The sequence below is a fragment of the Trachurus japonicus genome, chromosome 24 (assembly GCF_045865225.1).
Source record: "Trachurus japonicus isolate A0001 chromosome 24, Traja_1.0".
In the NCBI taxonomy this organism is placed as follows: Eukaryota; Metazoa; Chordata; class Actinopteri; order Carangiformes; family Carangidae; genus Trachurus; species Trachurus japonicus.
Window position 1 is genome coordinate 5846735 of NC_140930.1, and position 21443 is coordinate 5868177.

Below are 21443 nucleotides of genomic sequence, written 5' to 3' on the forward strand. Positions count from 1 at the left end.
AAGACTTTGATCCATGTAGCTCATCAATACTTGTGTCTGCTGAATCTTGTTGATCATTTGTCTGAGTTATGTCCTCTTTCTGATTATTTCATTATTTGTAATAGAATTTCAATGACAGCACTGTGTGTGTTCAGTCTGTCAGGTTGTCAGGTCTCAGAGGAAGGCTGTTCTTCTCTGGCCTCAGCTGTGAGCTCCAACCCCTCCGATCTGAGAGAGCTGGACCTGAGCTACAATCATCCGGGAGACTCAGGAGTGAAGCTGCTGTCTGCTGGACTGGAGGATCCACACTGGAGACTGGACACTCTCAGGTATTGACAGATAGACAGACAACAGCAGCTCTCTGTGTCTCTGTCTCTCTGACTAACTGAGGAACTCTGCTTCATGTTTCATGGCGGATGAGTGAAGGTAGATTAAGTTGATCCTGACTTTGTTTCCTCCTCCAGGTTGGACCATTGTGAACCTCAGACGCTGAGACCTGGTTTGAGGAAGTGTGAGTGTGTTTTTAAAGAGGAACTAAGCAGGATTTCTCCTGTGGCTATGCTACATTTTTGCCTTAATTAAAAAACTCTGGAGTAATTGTGATCGTTAACTACATGACTTATTACGAGTGTGAACGGAGGCTCTTTGCCTTCACCTGGCGACGTCTTACGGCTGAAAATCAACCTTGCAACATCAGTGTAGTTACTCGGTCGCCACCCCGGTGTCCCAGCTCTTGTCTCTGCACCCCACAACACAAACGCGCTCTGTAACCCCTAATCTTTTGTTTATGCCGGTTAAGACTACACAAACACACACGTCGTAACATCGTATATGTTATATAACGTTATCCACCGCTCCATTTATGGATTTTTCGCCGGCTTCATTGTAAACACATACACATCGCTGAGAGCAGCGTAACCAAAACAGTGGAAAAGCGAGCAGACTTGCATAGTTCCCCTTTAAGTTTGATTCATGAAAACACAGCAGCCACATGTTACACTAGATTTTTACACTTTCCAGACATGCAAAATCTAAATTGTCCAATGTTTTATTCAGAATTTAGTTTTTATTTTTGTCAGTGTGGTTGGAAAGATGTAAGAATTCAATTAATTTAATTAAAGCTTCTGTTCAGGAATGGTCAGGGCCAGGCAATTTTGGACATATTTAGGCAAATCTGAGTAATAAGAGACAAAATAGGAAGACAACAAGATCATGAGCATTACAATAGCATTTTGCCTCAGCTGAAGATTGAACTCACAATCCTCTGACAAATGGACTCAGGGAGACACCAGCCAACTGTCAAAATGTCAAAAATTCTGTTATTAAGACAAAAATCTGATAATACATGTATTGCAGCTTGACAGCATGAAAATGTTGGTGATTTATTTTTAACGATGTGTTTCGCTTCATAAGATAAAAATCTAGGCTAATGTTTAAAAATGCCACTCTTACATTGACTGCAATTGTTCCTATAAGAGTAGAATTCAAAATGTTGTCAAAAATTCAGTTTATTAGATAAAATTCTGATATTTGGCAAACTTCATCAACCACGACTCCAAAATATTGTCATTTTTTTCAAGAAGATGTTTACAGTACTGTTTACAGTCAAACGTTTTCATGCACTGTTGGTTCAATTTCTCAAATATCAAAATGCCGGGTGGTATTTTTGTGTAAGTCGGTCTAAAGATGCAGCGTAGTAAATTTGGTGACAATTGACCAAAAACTGTGGGACTAGAAAGGTTGTATAAGTGACAGTTTTTGATAGAAGTTTTGATAAATGAACAGATGATAAACTGCAGCTGTGTTTTGTTTTGTTCTCTGCATCAGATGCCTGTGAACTGGAACTGGACATGAACACAGTGAACAAACAACTCAAACTGTCTGACAACAACAGGACAGTGACAAGTGTGAGAGAGGATCAGTCATATCCTGATCATCCAGATAGATTTGACCACTTGCCTCAGCTGCTGTGTAGAAATGGTCTGACTGGTCGCTGTTACTGGGAGGTCGAGTGGAGAGGACGGGTTCATACATCAGTGAGTTACAGAGGAATTGGAAGGAAAGGAAACAGTGAAGACTGTTGGTTTGGAGCAAATGATCAGTCCTGGTGTCTGAGGTGCTCTGATCATGACGGCCATTACTCTGTCTGGCACAACAACAGAGAGACACCCATCTCCGCCCCCTGTGTCTCTAACAGAGCAGCAGTGTATGTGGACTATCCTGCTGGCACTCTGTCCTTCTACAGTGTCTCCTCTGACAAACTGATCCACCTCCACACCTTCAACACCACATTCACTGAACCTCTGTATCCTGGGTTCTTGATCGGTTCTGGTTCCTCAGTGTCTGTGTTTCCTCTGTAGGTCTCTCTGTCTCTCCTGAGGACAGAAACTCTGCTGACTCCAGGTCAGCTGCTGAAGTCAAAGTTGACTCTGTTCACCATCACACACACTCTATACTGTGAAGCAGATCTGTCTCAGGCTCACACACTAAATATTAATTTGTCTGATAACATCATTGTGATCAATATCGTACTCACCATCATCACTGTAGTTACAGTCATGGCTTGGTCAGGTTTAGGAAAAGACAATAGTGACAACATGTTTAAATTTGTTCTGAGATTGAACATTGAACAAAGAACAAAAACTGCAGGTTTCACATACAGTAGGAACTGAAAACTGCTCCTCTGTGTCATATAGTGTTTTATTGACCTGTCTGTCCTGTCATAATTACTACGGCCACTAGATGTAGCCCATAACCAAACCTTATAGTGGTCATAATAAGGTGCTGCACAGTAAAATGTGTTAAGTGATTCGGAGTCCCTTTGAGAACATGTTCTCCATGATACAGGTCACACTGAGGAAAATCTTCATCAGGGAACAAAGTTGTTTCCACTTATTTTATTAATCGCAGTGACAAATCCACTGTTTTCAATCATATGCTAAATCTGAAAAGAAAAATCTGTTTATTGGGATTTTATTTGCTTCTTACTTTGTTTTATTGTTGAATACAGTTTTTTAATCTACTTGCTGAGAATAAGAAATCTGAAACAGTGGAAACTGAACTGGACCGAAAGGACATAACTTCTCCTGTTTGGACCAACATTGATGTTAATCTGGATTTAATGTAAATGTAGAAGTGTTATGTTTTTGTACAGTGAATAAAAGATAAATAAAGGTCTTTGTAACTGAAAATTCTCTCTCTCTCTCTCTCTCTCTCTCTCTCTCTCTCTCTCTCTCTCTCTCTCTCTCTCTCTCTCTCTCTCTCCTTCTTCCTCTCCTTCTCAAATTAAAATACTCTTAAATTATAATATAGTGGGCCAATAGTAATTTTATGAATTGAATAATATATATTGTAAACTAAAATTTTATACTGAAAAATTGTAAATCTCTGAAAATATTTATGTTTTATTTTATTCACCTTGACATTAACTGTATTTAAGCTGCATTTTCTCAGTGCACATTACCATGAACCATATAGGCCTAAATGAGTGAAACCCATATTTAAATGAATACAAAAAGATTTTTATATATATATATATATATATATATAGGCTATATATATATATATATAGGCTATTACATATATATAGCCCAATATATATATATATATATATATATATATATATATATATATATATATTCATAGACAATATATATATATATATATATATATATATATATATATATATATATATATATATATAGGCTATATTTTAAAAGTATATATAGGCTATATTTTAAAAGTTTTTTTTTTCCAAACATTTTTTTTTTTTTTACGATAAACATCACTTCCTTTGCATTATCATCATTGTAGTTCACGTTGCTATTTTCCCACCCTCTCAAGATCATCTTTATTCAGGTGTGTGTCTTGCTGTAACGTTAATGAATGTGTGAGAGATAAAATGTCCAAGTTCACTCTGATCCACAGGACTCTGTCAGGTGATCTACTTCATGTCAAACACCTTTAATGAAAGTGACCGTTCCGTGTCTTTCACCGTCAGTTTTAGTTTTTCTACTTTTTCCACTTTCATCCGACAGACTCACCTGCATGTATCATATTACAGAGCTCACCTGGACACGCCCACACACTCACCTGATATTTCAGTGATGCGCAGAGACAGAAACGGAGGCAGAAGGAGCAGCAGAGAAACTGAGCGGTAACAACTGTAACTTTCTGTTGGGTTAAAGCTTGTTGTGGATGTGTGGAAGTTCGGAGAAAGAAATAACTTATTATCTAAGTATTTTGGTTTCGGCTGTCATCAGTTTCTAGTTTGATTGTTGTCTGTCGATGTGTCAATAAGGAAGTCGGTGATTCCGTTTCAGATAAACTCTAAACCGGACTTTGTGTCATCTACACTCAGTACAACTGTCAGAGACTTTCCTGACTTTGCTGAAGCAGAGCTCCACACATCACCCACACCCGCTACCTGCGCAATGGGGAAAAACTGTTGGTAAACACGTGTAATTGAAACAGCAGAGGTCGCTGCAGAGCTTATTTTATTTAGCCCCCAGGTAAATGTGGCTGATTATTGTCCACAGAGATTCAGTGACATGAGACTGCTGGGCTGTTGTTGTCGACACATCTGTTTTAAATGGTCTCTGATGTCATCATTATTTTTGTCCAAACAGGTGATGTGTTGATGTTTACAGAGAAATGTTCTTGTCATGGTTGGACTCATTAACAGGACAGATTCAGAGACTAAACAACACAGAGAAAAACCTGATTACATGAACCATCTTTGAATCTTGAGTCTCTTTTTTAGTATTTTTCACAACTTCAGTTGTCTATTTACAAGTAGAGTTAGCCTAGTTAATTAAAGATTTAAAGATGCTCCTTTTTGTTTGCTGTTGTTCTAATTTAGATTAGGGCGATAATAAATCATAAATCAGATGTGTCAGATTTGACACAAGCGGTATATTTCTAATTCAAGAAGCTATTGTAATAGGTCATATAGCATATGATAGATTTGCAAGATCTGCAATGAAGTAGCATTAAAAAAAAACACACACACACACACACGTACTGTAGTGTCCATGGGGCCTTAAGGACAATTTTATTTTTGGGACCCTCTGTTACTGCCAATAATACTGATTATTGATCATTTACACACCTACTATCATCACCCTGGCCTGGAATGTTTTTAACCATCTAAGGTTTTTAATCTAAAATGGTATCAAATTCAGCCAGAAGTGCAGCCTTGGATTGATTTAAACTTATTTCGAAGTGAAGTAGTACTACGTGGGATACTGAATGTCATATGCATCTCGATGCCGGGCCGAGTGTCTTCCTTTTTGGGAATCAAAATATGGTCACCCTATCATAGTGTGGTGAATGTGCAGGTCACAACTTGTGTCTTGAGCCTCCGTAGCGTAGCTCTGAGCAGCTCGGGCTCTGCTCAGCCGTTCTAATAGCTTGCACTGACAGTTAAAGGTAATGAACCCACTCATAAGGCTATAGGGATTATGGCAATGGGCCAATTTGCCAAAATGTTGAACTATCCCTTTAAATGTTGCAGCCATGTAGTTTTTGTGTTTGAACACTGGGTGGAGCATTAGCACAGGAAGGGCAGCTACAGTACAAGTAATCAACAAATAGTTTTTGACCGTGTCACTGTTTCACCGTTTGTAAAGACAAAGACATTGATGAGTCAAAACTAAACTTGAAAAGGAAATAATGAATTGATACTTACCTGTGATTATCTATGGATTGAACAGTTTTACCCAGAACACGTCAACAAGTTCAATCCATTTGCCCCATGGCTTAAATGAATGTACAGTACTGATAAGGTCTGACATTATCTTTAACTTTATGAAATCTAATTTTGCATTGCTTGAGTGCAGTTTCTTTTACTGTATCAGATATATAGCCTACAATATGCTTAAGCCTACCTGGTTTAGTCTAGCTCTAGTGATGAAAGAAAAAAGAAAAACAAACAGAAAAGTAAAAATATAACTTCATTAAATCAAAAACAAATATTCAGCAATTCCCTGGCTTCAAAAAGATATCTGATGTTTGATGGTTGTTTATAGAAAATGTTTAAATGTAAGTTTATTTTTATTTATTATTATTATTTTTTTTTTTACAAAATACAGGTTGATCCAAAGTGTTCCGCTGCACCTCCCTGTGTGATGACTTCATCTTGTGGACAGACTGAAGAACTACACCACTGATGTGTGATTTCCTTCACACTGACTGGGTTTCTATAACTAAACTGGTTTTGCTGTCACTCTTGTTTTCTTTTCTTTTTTTTACTTTGTACTCTGAAGTTATGAGGATGTGACTCATTCTCAGATCAAATACATACATACAGCCGGACTAACGAAGAAGACTGAGAAGCTTCTTCTCTCCAACTGAAGTTGACCTGAAGAAAGTTCAACAGGTGAGAATCCTCTAAAATCTGATGAACAGGATAAATTTAACTCACAACTTGTTTAGACTAAACATTAGAAACGTATTTGATGCTGCGGGGTGTTTCAGATCGAGTAAACTATTGTTATAAATGTGAAATGACAATAACTTGGGAACCATTTTCATTTGTGTTTATATAATTGACTATAATTGACAAAGGTCTGATTGTAACCTGAGAGAACATGATCAGAAAAAAATGCAGGGAATCACAAAACTGATAGGGCAGCTTTGATCAAAATGAATAATATGTTGTTTGGACTCTGTGTCCTTAAAACACAATCATCACCAACTACTATTACCAACACTAGCACAAACTCGTCTCCACTGGAACCTTGTTCCCTTCCTGGGTTAATCTGTCTAAGTACAAATACTATATGCAGCAATTTCTGTCAGAGTCAAAAGACGATGTGTTGTCTGTGTTATTGTTATCCCATGTATGACCTGTATTCTATGGGCTGGCTCTGGGTACGTTGTTTAGGTTTTGTGATGCCATAAACCTGAAATGACAAATGCAACTAATAAGGTTTACATTTATCTTTCAGGAACAAGGTAAATGAATTGGTTGGTGCCTCCACTTGATAGAATATGAAATATAATGTTGTGTAAAATCCTACCAAGATAAAATGTAAATAGTTTTATGTGTACTTGTCCTTTTTTAACTCAAAGTACCTTCACTCTGGACTATTAATTTACTCAAATTACCACTCACACACAGTGTATTAGCTTGAAATAATAGCATCAATCATAAAGCAATATTATTTACGAATGCTTCCCAAATATAAACAGACTTCACAAGTAACACACCGTATTATTCCTTTTTAAAGAATATTTTTGGGGCATTTTTGCCTTTATTTGACAGGAAATGGGGAGGGAGAGAGACGGGGATTGAGATGCTGTAAAGGGCCACCCGATGCGGGATTCGAGCCGGGGTCGACTGCAGTGAGGATTGTAGCCTCTGCATATTGAGCGCCTGCTCTACTCATTGCACGACGTCCCTACACATTAGATGTGTATTTGCTGTCCTTGGCACAGGCTGTTTTTGCCGCAGGTTTGACTGGTTCAGGCAACGCCCTGTTAATTTTATGCTTCAGCTGTGGAGTTATAAGGATGTGACTCATCCTCAGCTCAGATCACACACGGCCCCACGGCACTGATGAAGTAGAACAAGCAGCTTCTCATCTCATGAAGGGGGAAACTGTCCTATCCTGTCAACCTGAAGAAAGTTGGTCAGGTGAGAATCTTCAACAGGATAAATTTGGTCACATTTTCTAGTCTCACTGTTTAATTGTACATTTAGAGTTTTTTTTAAATTAAGCAAAATGTTTATTATTTTAAATCCTTACACAAATGCAAATGGTTCTCAAATCATTATTTGACTTCAACAGAAATTCATAACAATAGAGTCTGATTGTAACCTAACCTGAGATGACGTCAGAAGAATGACAGTACTGATAGCACTGACAGATATGACTTTGGTGTTGTTAGAGCTTCTGTCTGTTTACACGTGGTGTTTGAAGACTCTGCTTGAGGCTGAGAAATGATGGACACACACCTCTTGAGTCTGAGAGTGCAGTATCCAATCTACTGGACACTCCAGTAGATGTTTAGTTTTAGTTTCTAGTGGACAGATGGTAGAACTACATCACCTGGTCTGGTATTCCCCTGGCACAGACTGTGTTTATATCACAGGTTAGACTGGTTTGACCATTGCCTTTTTTTTAGATTTGGTCTCTAAAGGTATGAGGATGTGAGACAGCTTCATCTTAAACAACACTTGTGGAAAGTGTCTCAACGTTCAAGGTAAAGTGAGGTGAGCAGGTATTAATCCTACTAGAGATTTCCCTATTTTACTGGGCAGTAGAAATCTTCATTGATGTTATTGGATAATGCTTGCAAATATAAATGTTTGTAGAGGAATTTGTTCAGTGTTTCTGATGGAAAGAAAAGCTGATTCAGTAGTTGGTATAAGATGTCTTTGTGCAACACAGTCTCACTCCCAAGGCGTAATAAACGGACGTTTGGTCAGGGCCCTTTCGCGTTGTTTCCAGACGCTCAAGGTACCCCTCAGCGTGGGACCTGAACGCACAGGGATTTCAATTGATTTTAATGCAATCCTCTCCGCGGCGATATGTGACGCTCAGAGCAAGTGCTCCAGCCATCCATTCACTCCTATTCCGATCCGGCCGCGGTGCTGAAAGACGCCGTGAGCTCCCCTCCCATTGGATAACTGAACCTCGTACCATTTGCAGCTGAATTCGTATAATTTATACAGCAATTTGGCCGCAAAAATAACATTTCAACATATTTTTATGACATTTCTAACGAGAAATGTGTGTTTTACTTTCAAAATCTATGTTGAACGAATTCAAATTATATTTTGTTTGGCAAATTGAATCTGTTAAAATGTGTACAATATGTTAATTCAGCTTTCTGGCCATAAAAACAACATTTCGGGATATATCTGGTATTGTTTGAGGACATTTCTAGCGAGGAATGTATGTTTTACTCTCTAAATATATGTTGAATGAAAGCAGATTGTGTTTTATTTGTCCTGTAACAAGAAAACAGCTTGTGCTTGTGACTGTAGAGCCGCTTTGGGCGTCATGTTGCCATAACAACGGCCCGCAGAGACTCCGTTCCGGAGTCACAATCATGGTGCAGCTTCCTCATAATCTGATGACAGATTATGAGGAAGCTGCACGCTTTTCAAACCTGCTCAGCAATGTAAACTGCAACGTGACCTCATTTTAACCGACAGTATATTTATACGAAGGATTCAAACGATTTACAGGCCGGACCTATTTCTCCAGCCGACAGGCGGACAGCTTCCGCGTTGTTGCCGAGGATGTGACGTCATTGCAACGGCGCCACCATAGACTGCGACACTGCCATCTTTTCAGATTCAGAGCCTCTCAGACTTAATGCCTGAGAGACCTTCTGAGTCAGAAAAGCTGAAATGGATGAAATATATTTCTAAAAGTCGTACAGTTCTGAATTTGATATCAGTGGTTCCGGGGGCCCAAGACGAACGCGTTGATGTGCGTTCGGTCCTGATTGAGCCATTACTTTTCGAGAGGCGGGGCTTCAAACAGCCGCATTCCTCTGTCTCCAGGAGGCCGCTGTTTCCATAGAAACCAACCGAATCACTTGAAACTTGGCCTGTGGACTCATTGTGAGGCCCTTATCCATCACCCCGACACCCAACTCTATGGGAGCATGGGAAAGCCAAGTGGCCCCCAGGGGCCTCCAGGGGCCCCCAGCGCAACGTGAACGCAATATTTTGATGGAGGACTCTCTGATATACAACTCATCTAAATTTCATGATGATTACTTAAAGCGTGTGTGTTTTGTTAGGACTCACTTTGATGTTTGACCCCTGCGACCTTTGACACTTACCATGGCCATTTTGGACACTTCCGAGTGGAGCAGAGCTCTGATATTTGGCACCGTCAATCTGCTCCAAGGTCTGGACTAGAATCTAAAGATTTCAGCTTCCCATCTGAAAGTATTGGTGTTTTATGCCTGAATTGATAGCAAAAATCGTCAAATTTCATACTAAACCTTGACCTTTGACCCCTTCTGAATGTGGGATTGGTCTGAAATTGCAGATAATGGGTGGCCCTAGGCCCCTGACAAAACCCTGAAACTTTCAGACTTCCAGCTCAAAGCATGTGGAAGTTATTAAAGACTATCTGTTGAATTTAGTCTTGTACACAATGAAGGATTAGAAATGAACACTGCTTTTTGGCCATTTTGGACACTTCTGAGTGGAACACAGCCCTGATATTTGGCACGCTCAATCTGCTCAAAGGTCTGGACTAGAAGCTAACATTTCAGCTTCTCGGCTCCAAGTATTGGTGTTTTATGCCTGAAATAATAGCAAATATCGTCAAATTTCACATGAAAAGTTGACCTGTGACCCCTGTGAAGGTCAGATGGGTCTGTAATTGCTAACACTGGATGACCCTAGGCCCTGCCCTGATAAACCTCTGAACGTAACCCAACGAATGTGGAAGTTATTAAAGAATAGCTGTGTCTCCTGAAAATGGAGCCTTAATCAGTTTGTCCAATGTAAAACCAGAAATAAAGGAGCTGGCTAAAGTGGTGCAGTTGTGCATAAACATTACTACAGTGGATGGGTTCATTCTACACTATATTATAAACTAAGGTTCCTGGGCGGGAGGAGGGAGAAGGGGGGAGAAATGTTGTTTTCTGGAATTAAAAAAAAAAGGCCTATATGACTTGAGTTACTTGAATTATTTGGACTTTGTTGAAAAAGAGCTGTCTAACTGTTCTGATTCCTCACTGTTTATTCACATGTTGTTGAATTAAATCAACATGGCTTAATTTCCACTCCTCATGATCACAACTGACTAACAAAACACACTGTTAAGGTGTTGTAGTTCCGTCCAGACGTCGTAGATGGCAGTGTCGCAGTCTATGGTGGCGCCGTTGCAATGACGTCACATCCTCGGCAACAACGCGGAAGCTGTCCGCCTGTCGGCTGGAGAAATAGGTCCGGCCTGTAAATCGTTTGAATCCTTCGTATAAATATACTGTCGGTTAAAATGAGGTCACGTTGCAGTTTACATTGCTGAGCAGGTTTGAAAAGCGTGCAGCTTCCTCATAATCTGTCATCAGATTATGAGGAAGCTGCACCATGATTGTGACTCCGGAACGGAGTCTCTGCGGGCCGTTGTTATGGCAACATGACGCCCAAAGCGGCTCTACAGTCACAAGCACAAGCTGTTTTCTTGTTACAGGACAAATAAAACACAATCTGCTTTCATTCAACATATATTTAGAGAGTAAAACATACATTTCTCGCTAGAAATGTCCTCAAACAATGCCAGATATATCCCGAAATGTTGTTCTTATGGCCAGAAAGCTGAATTAACATATTGTACACATTTTAACAGATTCAATTTGCCAAACAAAATATAATTTGAATTCGTTCAACATAGATTTTGAAAGTAAAACACACATTTCTCGTTAGAAATGTCATAAAAATATGTTGAAATGTTATTTTTGCGGCCAAATTGCTGTATTAATATACGAATTCAGCTGCAAATGGTACGAGGATCAGTTATCCAATGGGAGGGGAGCTCACGGCGTCTTTCAGCACCGTGGCCGGATCGGAATAGGAGTGAATGGATGGCTGGAGCACTTGCTCTGAGCGTCACATATCGCCGCGGAGGGGATTGCATTAAAATCAATTGAAATCCCTGTGCGTTCAGGTCCCACGCTGAGGGGTACCTTGAGCGTCTGGAAACAACGCGAAAGGGCCCTGACCAAACGTCCGTTTATTACGCCTTGGGAGTGAGACTGTGTTGCTTTGTAACAAATTTACTGAGTGTGACTAACAACAAGGGTGTGTGTGCATTGTGATGACATAGCAAAAATGTTTACTTGTAGCTGCTCATACTACAGATCTGGGGATCTGAGGTCTGTGTTTGTGTGTTTTTTATTTGTCCACTCTCTGTTACATGTCAAACAATAGTGGCACAGTCTCAGTTTCCATGTAATAATTTAACTGTGGTGCAGTGTGTGACACCAAGAGTCTCTGAATGTCTTTACCATGTACTCTTTGATAAGTGACTGATAATAAGCCTACGAACTATGTTTAATTTGTCACTGGTTTGTTTGTACTGTATCAGGATGCAGCAGCAGAGAGAAGAACCACCTGAACCCAGTTGTGTGTCCATGAGGAGTGATGGGTCTATTTTTCGTAATATTGACTTTAAAGATGAACAACCTGCTGATGGAAGGTAAGAATTTAAAACATAATTTCATTATTACGAAACTCTCCTGGGAAAAGGAGTCATGTCTTGGTCCAGAGTTTCATAGTGTTTTCTATGACTGAATAATAAATAGTTTTATCATGAACATAAAAATGTTCATCTGTACAATGAGAATCAGATCAGGGCACAGAAAACAAAGTTGAGGTGGATTTTGTGTCAGAGGTTTTCTCTGACACAAAATCTACCTCAACTGCAACATTCACAAATGTAAACAAACTGTCAATAGCACCATCCAGAGGTTGGTAGAGGAGCCAACAGTCATGTAAAAATGCTGTGACTGTATTTATCAATTCTCCTCACAAAAACAGAGTGAGCTTGGTCGGAAGAACTGACCTAATTATGATGATAATCCTCTTGTCGTGATAAATATAGTATACATACATATGCATACATTAACTTTTTAAAATCTGACTCACATAGGGTTGCACAATTTAAGAAATGATTGAAAATGGAATATAATAAAGTGCAATATCCAAATAACATGAGCTACAATGTTTGTTTGTTTGTTTTTTTAATGGTAAATGGTCTGTATTTATATAGCGCTTTACTATACCTGCAACGATAGCCAAAGCGCTTTACATCGTACATCGCATTCACCCATTCACACACACATTCACACAATGATGGCGGAAACTGCCATGCAAGGCGCTGACCACGACCCATCAGGAGCAAGGTGGGTAAGGTGTCTTGTTTAACGTAATGGTGCTACAGAGAGGTCCAGGCCAACAATTATCTACTGCAAACAAAAAGTGATCAATCACATCATTCTTGTTCTATTTTTATTTTCCACTGAAAATGCAATACATTGCAACGGCAATATCCATATGATGTATTTTAAGTTATTTTGCATATTCTGTAGCCCCACCTGACTGATGCCAGGACTGTTAGCTACAAACTATTTTTCTATTCACCACTGGTTTGTTTGTATCAGGATGCAGCAGCAGAGAGCAGAACCACCTGAACCCAGTTGTGTGTCCATTAAGAGTGATCGGTCAGTGTTTCGTGATATTGACTTTAAAGATGAACAACCTGCTGATGGAAGGTACGAATCTAAAACAGAATTTCATTTTTTACGAAAGTTATGTCTTGGTCCAGAGCTTCATTGTGTTGCATGACTGAATAATAGGTAGTGATTAACATAAAAATGTGCATCTGTACAGTCACATCAGAATCAAGTCGGAGCACAGAAAACAAAGAGAAAACTTCTGACACAAAATCCACTTCAATGAAACTGCAACAGTCACAAATGTAAACGAACGAGGAGCCAATACAGTAGCTGTACTTACTGTGACTGTGTTTACCAAACTGAGTGAGCTTGACTGGAAGAAAATATTTTAATTTTCCAGTGAACATGCAATAGTACATTGCAACACCATGATCCATGTTGTATTTTCAATTATTGTACATATTCTGCAGCCCTACTTGACTGATGCCAGGCCAGGAGTGTTAGTTACTTAGTTATTAAAAATAACTCTGACACATTTCAGCATCAACTCTTCATCAGGGAGTCAAAAAAGTTTATTCAAAAGTCTTTTGACTGAAAGAGCACCTCTAATTGAGAAATGAGTTTACAAAGTGCTCATACTGTTTATATCAGGATGCAACAACAGAGAGCAGAACCACCTGGACCCTGCTGTGTGTCCATAAAGAGTGATGGGTCAGTGTTTCGTAATATTGACTTTAAACATGAACAACCTGCTGATGAAAGGTAAGAATCTAAAACTAGTAAGAACTGAAGGAATCATGTTTCAGTCATGAGCTTTATAGTCTGTTGAAGGGCTGAATTGCCTCTTCATATTACTGCTGATCTTCTTCACCATCAACTCTATAGTTATTGCTGACACCTTGCAGAACAAGTGAGGGACATGAGAGGATATTCGGGCTTTCTAAGTGGATATGAAGCAGTCACACAAATTAATATAATTCACTAAATGAATATTCAATGTACTTAAACATGAATAACTCCTTCTGCCCTTTCCTTGACTAAGTTGCGAGGTAAAAAATTCCCTGTGTGCAGCGTGGGAATGTCACAGGCTGACATGAAATTCAAAACAAATACTGAAAAACACCACAAGATATTTGTGGAGGGAATAGGTTTAATAATCACTGTGTTATCTCATTTAGTAATGGCTTGTATGTAACAGACATTAAACAGATTTGTGAAAGTTACGTGCCATAACTTTAAAGTTGATGTTTTCTTCACAGAGTTCAGCAGAAGATCTCAGAGGTCCACAGTGATCAGTCTGAACAGCAGCATCAATCTGACCTGGACTCCATATTTATGGTCTGTACATGCACAATCACACTGTTACTGTTGAACTACATCAACCACAGAATAAATGTTGAACTTCCCTTCAGGTCCGAACAGTCTCCATGTTGCTCTGTTTAGACCAGCAGACGTTCATACTGACACATGCATCACTTGTTGTCTTCAGTTTAAATAAGATGATCAGATTATCATCTGTTCCAGCTGCTGGAGGAGAACATTGTCACTTTTGTGAAGAACGAGCTGAAGAGAATCCAGAGGATCCTGACACCAGATTACCCAGAATGCTTAGAGGGTGAGCAGGGGAATGAAAATATGGTGGAAGGTGAGGATAAAAAGCAGAGGAGGAGGAGCAGAGAGGCATTTCTGAAGATCACAGTGAACTTCCTGAAGAGAATGAAGCAGGAGGAGCTGGCCGACTGTCTGCAGAGCAGTAAGATTTAGCATGATGTAGAAATGAGATATTTATTATATGTCTTTTTTTTCTTTTAAGTTTTCAAACATTATAATTTATAGCTTTAGCTCATTTGTTCTTTGCTCCTATAGAAAGCCATACTACAGTTTGTCAACGTAAATTCAAATCTAAGCTGAAGAAGAAGTTCCAGTGTGTGTTTGAGGGGATCTCTAAAGTAGGAAACCCAACTCTTCTGAATCAGATCTACACAGAGCTCTACATCACAGGGGGAGGGACTGGAGAGGTCAATGATGAACATGAGGTCAGACAGATTGAAACAGCATCCAGGAGACCAGACAGACCAGAAACAACCATCAGACAAGAAGACATCTTTAAAGCCTCACCTGGAAGAGATGAACCAGTCAGAACAGTGATGACAAAGGGAGTGGCTGGCATTGGGAAAACAGTCTTAACACAGAAGTTCACGCTGGACTGGGCTGAAGACAAAGCCAACCAGGACATACACTTCACATTTCCATTCACCTTCAGAGAGCTGAATGTGCTGAAAGAGAAAAAGTTCAGCTTGGTGGAACTTGTTCATCACTTCTTCTCTGAAACCAAAGAAGCAGGAATCTGCAGGTTTGATCAGTTCCAGGTCATCTTCATCTTTGACGGTCTAGATGAGTGTCGACTTCCTCTGGACTTCCACAACACTGAGATCCTAACTGATGTGACAGAGTCCACCTCAGTCAACGTGCTGCTGACCAACCTCATCAGTGGGAAACTGCTTCCCTCTGCTCACCTCTGGATAACCACACGGCCTGCAGCAGCCAATCAGATCCCTCCTGAGTGTGTTGACATGGTGACAGAGGTCAGAGGGTTCACTGACCCACAGAAGGAGGAGTACTTCAGGAAGAGGTTCAGAGATGAGGAGCAGTCCAGAGAGATCATCTCCCACATCAAGATATCACGAAGCCTCCACATCATGTGCCACATCCCAGTCTTCTGCTGGATCACTGCTACAGTTCTGGAGGAGGTGTTGAAGACCAGAGAGGGAGGAGAGCTGCCCAAGACCCTGACTGAGATGTACATCCACTTCCTGGTGGTTCAGACCAAAGTGAAGAAGGTCAAGTATGGTGGAGGAGCTGAGACAGATCCACACTGGAGTCCAGAGAGCAGGAAGGTGATCAAGTCTCTGGGAAAACTGGCTTTTGAGCAGCTGCGGAAAGGAAACCTGATCTTCTATGAATCAGACCTGAGAGAGTGTGGCATCGATATCAGAGCAGCCTCAGTGTACTCAGGAGTGTTCACACAGATCTTTAAAGTGGAGAAAGGCCTGTACCAGGACAAGGTGTTCTGCTTTGTCCATCTGAGTGTTCAGGAGTTTCTGGCTGCTCTTCATTTTCATCAATCAGCAGTACAAACAGAGTATTTGTGGATTAAAATATTTGGTGGAAAATCAGCACTCTTCTACCAGAATGCTGTGGACGAGGCCTTACAGAGTCCAAATGGACACCTGGACTTGTTCCTCCGTTTCCTCCTGGGTCTTTCACTGAAGACCAATCAGACTCTTCTACGAGGTCTAATGTCACAGACAGGAAGTAGCTCACAGACCAATCAGAAAACAGTCCAGTACATCAAGAAGAAGATCAATAAGAATCTGTCTCCAGAGAAAAGCATCAATCTGTTCCACTGTCTGAATGAACTGAAAGATCGTTCTCTAGTGGAGGAGATCCAACAGTCCCTGAGATCAGGACGTCTCTCCACAGATAAACTGTCTCCTGCTCAGTGGTCAGCTCTGGTCTTCATCTCACTGTCATCAGAAAAAGATCTGGATGTGTTTGACCTGAAGAAATACTCTGGTTCAGAGGAGGCTCTTCTGAGGCTGCTGCCAGTGGTCAAAGCCTCTAACAAAGCTCTGTATGTGAAATATATCCATCTGGATTAACTGTGTTGATATCTTTTTTCAAAACAAAACACAATTTATAACTGGTGCCTTTTGTTTTGTTGTTTATTTTCCAGACTGAGTGGCTGTAACCTATCAGAGAAAAGTTGTGAAGCTCTGTCCTCAGTCCTCAGCTCCCAGTCCTCTAGTCTGAGACACCTAGACCTGAGTAACAACAACCTGCAGGATTCAGGAGTGAAGCTATTGTCTGTTGGACTGAGGAGTCTACACTGTAAACTAGAAACTCTCAGGTTAGTAGTGGTTTGAGAGATTGAAATGTATTCATTTGCCATTTTTGCAATGAATGATGTGTAATAATAAAGTGGAAAGATTTGCCGAATAGGCAGATTGTCACCAGAATAAAAGCTGTACACAATAACCTTTGAGAAAAACTGTTTGTAAAAATGTGCTATACAAATATATAAATTGCCTTGGCATAATTTATCATTGACTTATTTTATTATCTGGGGAACTGTGTGTGTGTGTGTGTGTGTGTGTGTGTGTGTTTGTGTGTGCGTGCGTGCGTGCGTGTGTGTGTGTGTGTGTAGTCTATCATTCTGCCGGGTCACAGAGGAAGGCTCTTCTTCTCTGGCCTCAGCTTTGAGCTCCAACCCCTCCCATCTGAGAGAGCTGGACCTGAGCTACAATCATCCAGGAAACTCAGGAGTGAATCTGCTGTCTGCTGGACTGGAGGATCCACACTGGAGACTGGACACTCTCAGGTATGGACAGATGGACAGAACTCTGCTTCATGTTTCATGGTGGATGAAGTTAAAGGGATTTTCCGGCGTAAGTTTAACCCATGGTCCAACGCACTGTAACACTGAGTTAGACCCCTCCTCGAGAGATGAAGTCTGCTAACCGCTAGCTTCTCTAGTTGTAGCAACTTTAGCAATGACCGCACCATAATAAACAGCGCAGTATATGGATCCATTATCAACCGATCAAAAAGCCACTCATAGCCACAAATAATGCTCAGAACAGCACCAAACGTCATCAACAGTACAAACAAACTTTCCGCGTCTAGCACAGCGTCCAGGCACTGAAAACACACGTCCGAGGCCGACTGGCAGCACTAACATCTGGTTTCAGCTGCCACTGGCAGGCAGTGACCACACTGACCACTTGATTCCCCCAGGTCCAGCACATAGACTCCACCGGCTCTCTCCATCTTTCACTTGTCTCCTTCATTTCCAGCACATAGACTCTACCGCAGCGGCCCCTCTTTAAATTTTCTCCTCCATTTCCTTCAGCTTGTCTTTAGTAAACTCAGTCTCAAATTGATAGCCCATCCAAATGAAACCAGTCGTCGCTGTTCTCAAACTCCATAAACTCAGCCGAGTGCACACCGCTGCCTCGTCATAGTATCCACGTGCTGCATACGAGACGTGAATGTGGAGCGACTGAAACCTTCGCGAGTTACAGTATAAAGCCATTAACATGACTTCCCAGTGGTAGCCTACCAACAAGTAGCAACATGCAAAAATGTGAGTCATATTTCCCAAAATGCTTGTTTGGCTAACACTACTCGTTAACAAGAACACAGTAAAATGAAAGCTCTTATTGAGAAACACTGTGAAGCTGTTGCAGTCAGTTTGTTAAGAACAATGACAGGTGACAGGCTGTTAAACTCGCCACAAGTCACAAAAAACTTAGCTGAGACCAACCAGCTCCAAACCCCTGTCTAACATTAGGCTACCTGAATGTAGTGAATCACAGCATCTGGAGGAATCACTCATTCAGCTTGATTTTAGTGAAAATTTTAGTTTGTTTCCAGATATTGAGTTTATTGTGACTTTACTGTTGTAAACGTTTCCTACTGTAGAAGCAGTTACAGTGGTGAATAAACTCATGTTGGCAATAATTTGTTGACGCAAAAGAAATGGCAATGACAGGATAGAGACACTTTATGCAGTGGGTAAATTTCAAATAACAAACACTGATTAATTTGTCTTCATACATTATTCACAGATGGATTTTAACAAGAAAATACTTCTTAAAAATCTTTCTGGAAAGCTCAATTGAACGTTTTTTTTTTAAATCAGCATCTTATTTGAATGTAGAGTAGCCTGTCACTTAATGATGTGCTGGTATCGACCGCACACCGCCTACTTTACCAGCCAACAGCTGAAAGGGGGAGTACAGGCACGTATTTTTTCCCACTTAAAGCACTGGCTGTAACAAGCAGACATCACAGAAGGGACAACACGGCTGAGTTGAGAACAACAACGACTGGTTTCATTTCGATGGGCGCCCCTATCAGTTTGAGACCGAGTTTACTGAAGAAGGAAATGGAGGAGAAAAGTGAAAGAGGGAGAGAGCCGGTGTAGTCTATGTGCTGGACCTGGGGGAATCAAGTGGTCAGTGTGGTCACTGCGTGCCAGTGGCCGCTGAAACCAGATGTTTGTGCTGCCAGTCGGACTCCGACATGTGTTGTCAGCACCTGGACGCTGTGCTGGATGCGGAAAGTTGCTGCATAGCGTATACCTGGAGGAGAGTGGGTGAGTTGTTTTCGTCTCTTTTCAATAGAAACCAGGCAAAGCTAACAGATGTATGCTGGGACCCTGCTTGTACTGTTGATGACGTTTGGTGCTGTTCTGAGCATTATTTGTGGCTATGAGTGACTTTTTGATCGGTTGATAGTGGATCCATATACTGTGCTGTTTGTTATGGTGCAGTCATTGCTAAAGTTGCTACAACTAGAGAAGCTAGTGGTTAGGAGACTTCATCTCACGAGGGGGGGGTCTAACTCGGTGTTACGGTGCGTTGGACTATGGGTTAAACTTACGCCGGAACATCCCTTTAATCATGACTTTGTTTCCTCCTCCAGGGTGGACCATTGTGGACCTCAGAGACTGAGACCTTATCTGAGAAAGTGTGAGTGTATTTTAAGTTTGTTTCATGAGAACACACATGTTACACTAGATTTTTACATTTTACAGATGTACAAAGTTTAATTTCTTCAGAGTTTTATTCAGGATTCAGTTTTTGTCAGTGTGGCTGGAAAGCTGCTCCAAATAAACGGTGCTTGTATACTAAAGTGTGAGTGTGTGGATGTTCAATCAAAGGCATATTGATGAGCTTCATGATTGGATAATCACATCTGGACTGTTGTGAAACTTGTTTATGCTGCAGTGGAAGATGATGATCCAGTTTCATTGCTGACACTTTATTCACTCCATGTGTTTATTGGTGTGGATCTTCATCAGCCTCATCCACACCAGAAGACCAGAAGTCTTGACTCTCTTGTTCAGTAACTGTTGATGTTATTAGAACTGGATTGTTGGAGTTTAATATAAATGTAGTGAAAAATGATTCACAGTATAGAAGAATACACATGGGCAGGTCATGCTGGAACAATAATAAATGCGCTGAATCCCTAATTGTACAGTGTCCAGCTCTCAGCGAGGGGGGGTGGAGGGTGTCTTCGGTGCGAATGGGGGAGGGTGCAGAACAGCGCTGTCTCTGACCACGACTCAGAGGTGCATTGCTAATGAGCTAGTGGTGCTCTGCAGAAGGGAAAGGTTTTGTGATTTTGGCATCATAATAACTTCATAATTACAATTTAAAGACCACTGAGAACGCTTTAAAATTGTTAAAAAGATGATTTAAGTCTCCCCAAATAATTTGGTGTTTTTTATTTTTAAATATATGTGTGAGATGTGTGCTGTATAGACGATCCCTGTGCAAGCAAGCACTAATCCTGCATGAAGCATACCAAAATGACGGGGAGAGATTCACCTAAAAGCCTATATTAAGCTTTGCTACCCAGATGAAACACAATTCAAACCTCAGGCAATTATGTAGACATGTAACAAAAACGTATAAATAGCGCACGTCTGCTTTTTTCATACGATGAAAACTCTGTGATCTAGCAGCCAAAGAGTAGCATCACAAAATCGTAAATGGAAATCTTACGCTTTGTTGTTTTATGGTCAAAAGTTATATTCCAGGGGCGGTGCGTGGCGCAGTGGGTAGAGCGGCCGCCCCATGTAGAGGCTACAGCCCTCGCCGCAGGCGTCCCCGGTTCAAATCCCGCGTCGGGCAGACCTTTCCTGCGTGTCATTCCCCCTCTCTCTGCCTCCCCATTTCCTGTCTATCTCTACTGTCATCACTATCAAATAAAGGCAAAAAGCTGAAAAATATACTTTAAAAAAAAAAAGTTATATTCCAGCTCAAAAGGTGCTGAAATGCATTGTGAAGGTCCTAGTTGTTTGTTGCAAATTCCACAAATTCCACCTGGTTTTATGTGAAAATAAAATATCTGTAAAATTTCTCAGGTTCACTTTTTTAGCATCTACATTTGCACAGTTACTCATTAGACAGGGTCCGACAATGGTTGCAAGTAAAAGTAGCCAGTTATCAATAAACACACCTGGAGACGGTGCTTTAACCCTAGTCTCGCGTCACCAGGCTCTTCAGAGTTCAGAGATGAGGAGAACAACCTGGTTTCTGTTAACTCCGAATTTTCCCCACATCCTGTGCATCTCCTGGGGGCTAAGCCCCCCCGTCCTTAAAACCTAGTGACACCCCAGGTTCCAAGACATATAAAGATTGGACACTAACTCACTGTTTTGACAGACAAATAAACAATTTTCCACAGTATGAAATAATATTAACTTTAAGTTTGAATGTTTCACTTTTCATTAA

General features: G+C 40.7%; 1 protein-coding gene across 4 annotated transcripts in view; it reads left to right on the forward strand.

Moving 5' to 3' along the window:
- LOC146961223 (protein NLRC3-like) overlaps positions 1-21443 on the forward strand; it is a 141747-nt gene that overhangs the window by 28820 nt on the left and 91484 nt on the right. Inside the window, exons 14-17 of one of the 4 annotated variants that reach the window (XM_085770298.1) lie at positions 135-308; positions 16871-17044; positions 17342-17515; positions 19624-19670. The exons of 1 other annotated variant lie outside the window; for it this stretch is intronic. In XM_085770298.1, the coding sequence (XP_085626424.1) occupies positions 135-308; positions 16871-17044; positions 17342-17515; positions 19624-19670 (569 nt within the window). Of the gene's footprint in view, positions 1-134; positions 309-443; positions 491-1806; positions 2508-16870; positions 17045-17341; positions 17516-19623; positions 19671-21443 lie in introns of those variants that run through there. 2 more of the 4 variants (XM_085770299.1, XM_085770300.1) reach the window with 2 other exon arrangements.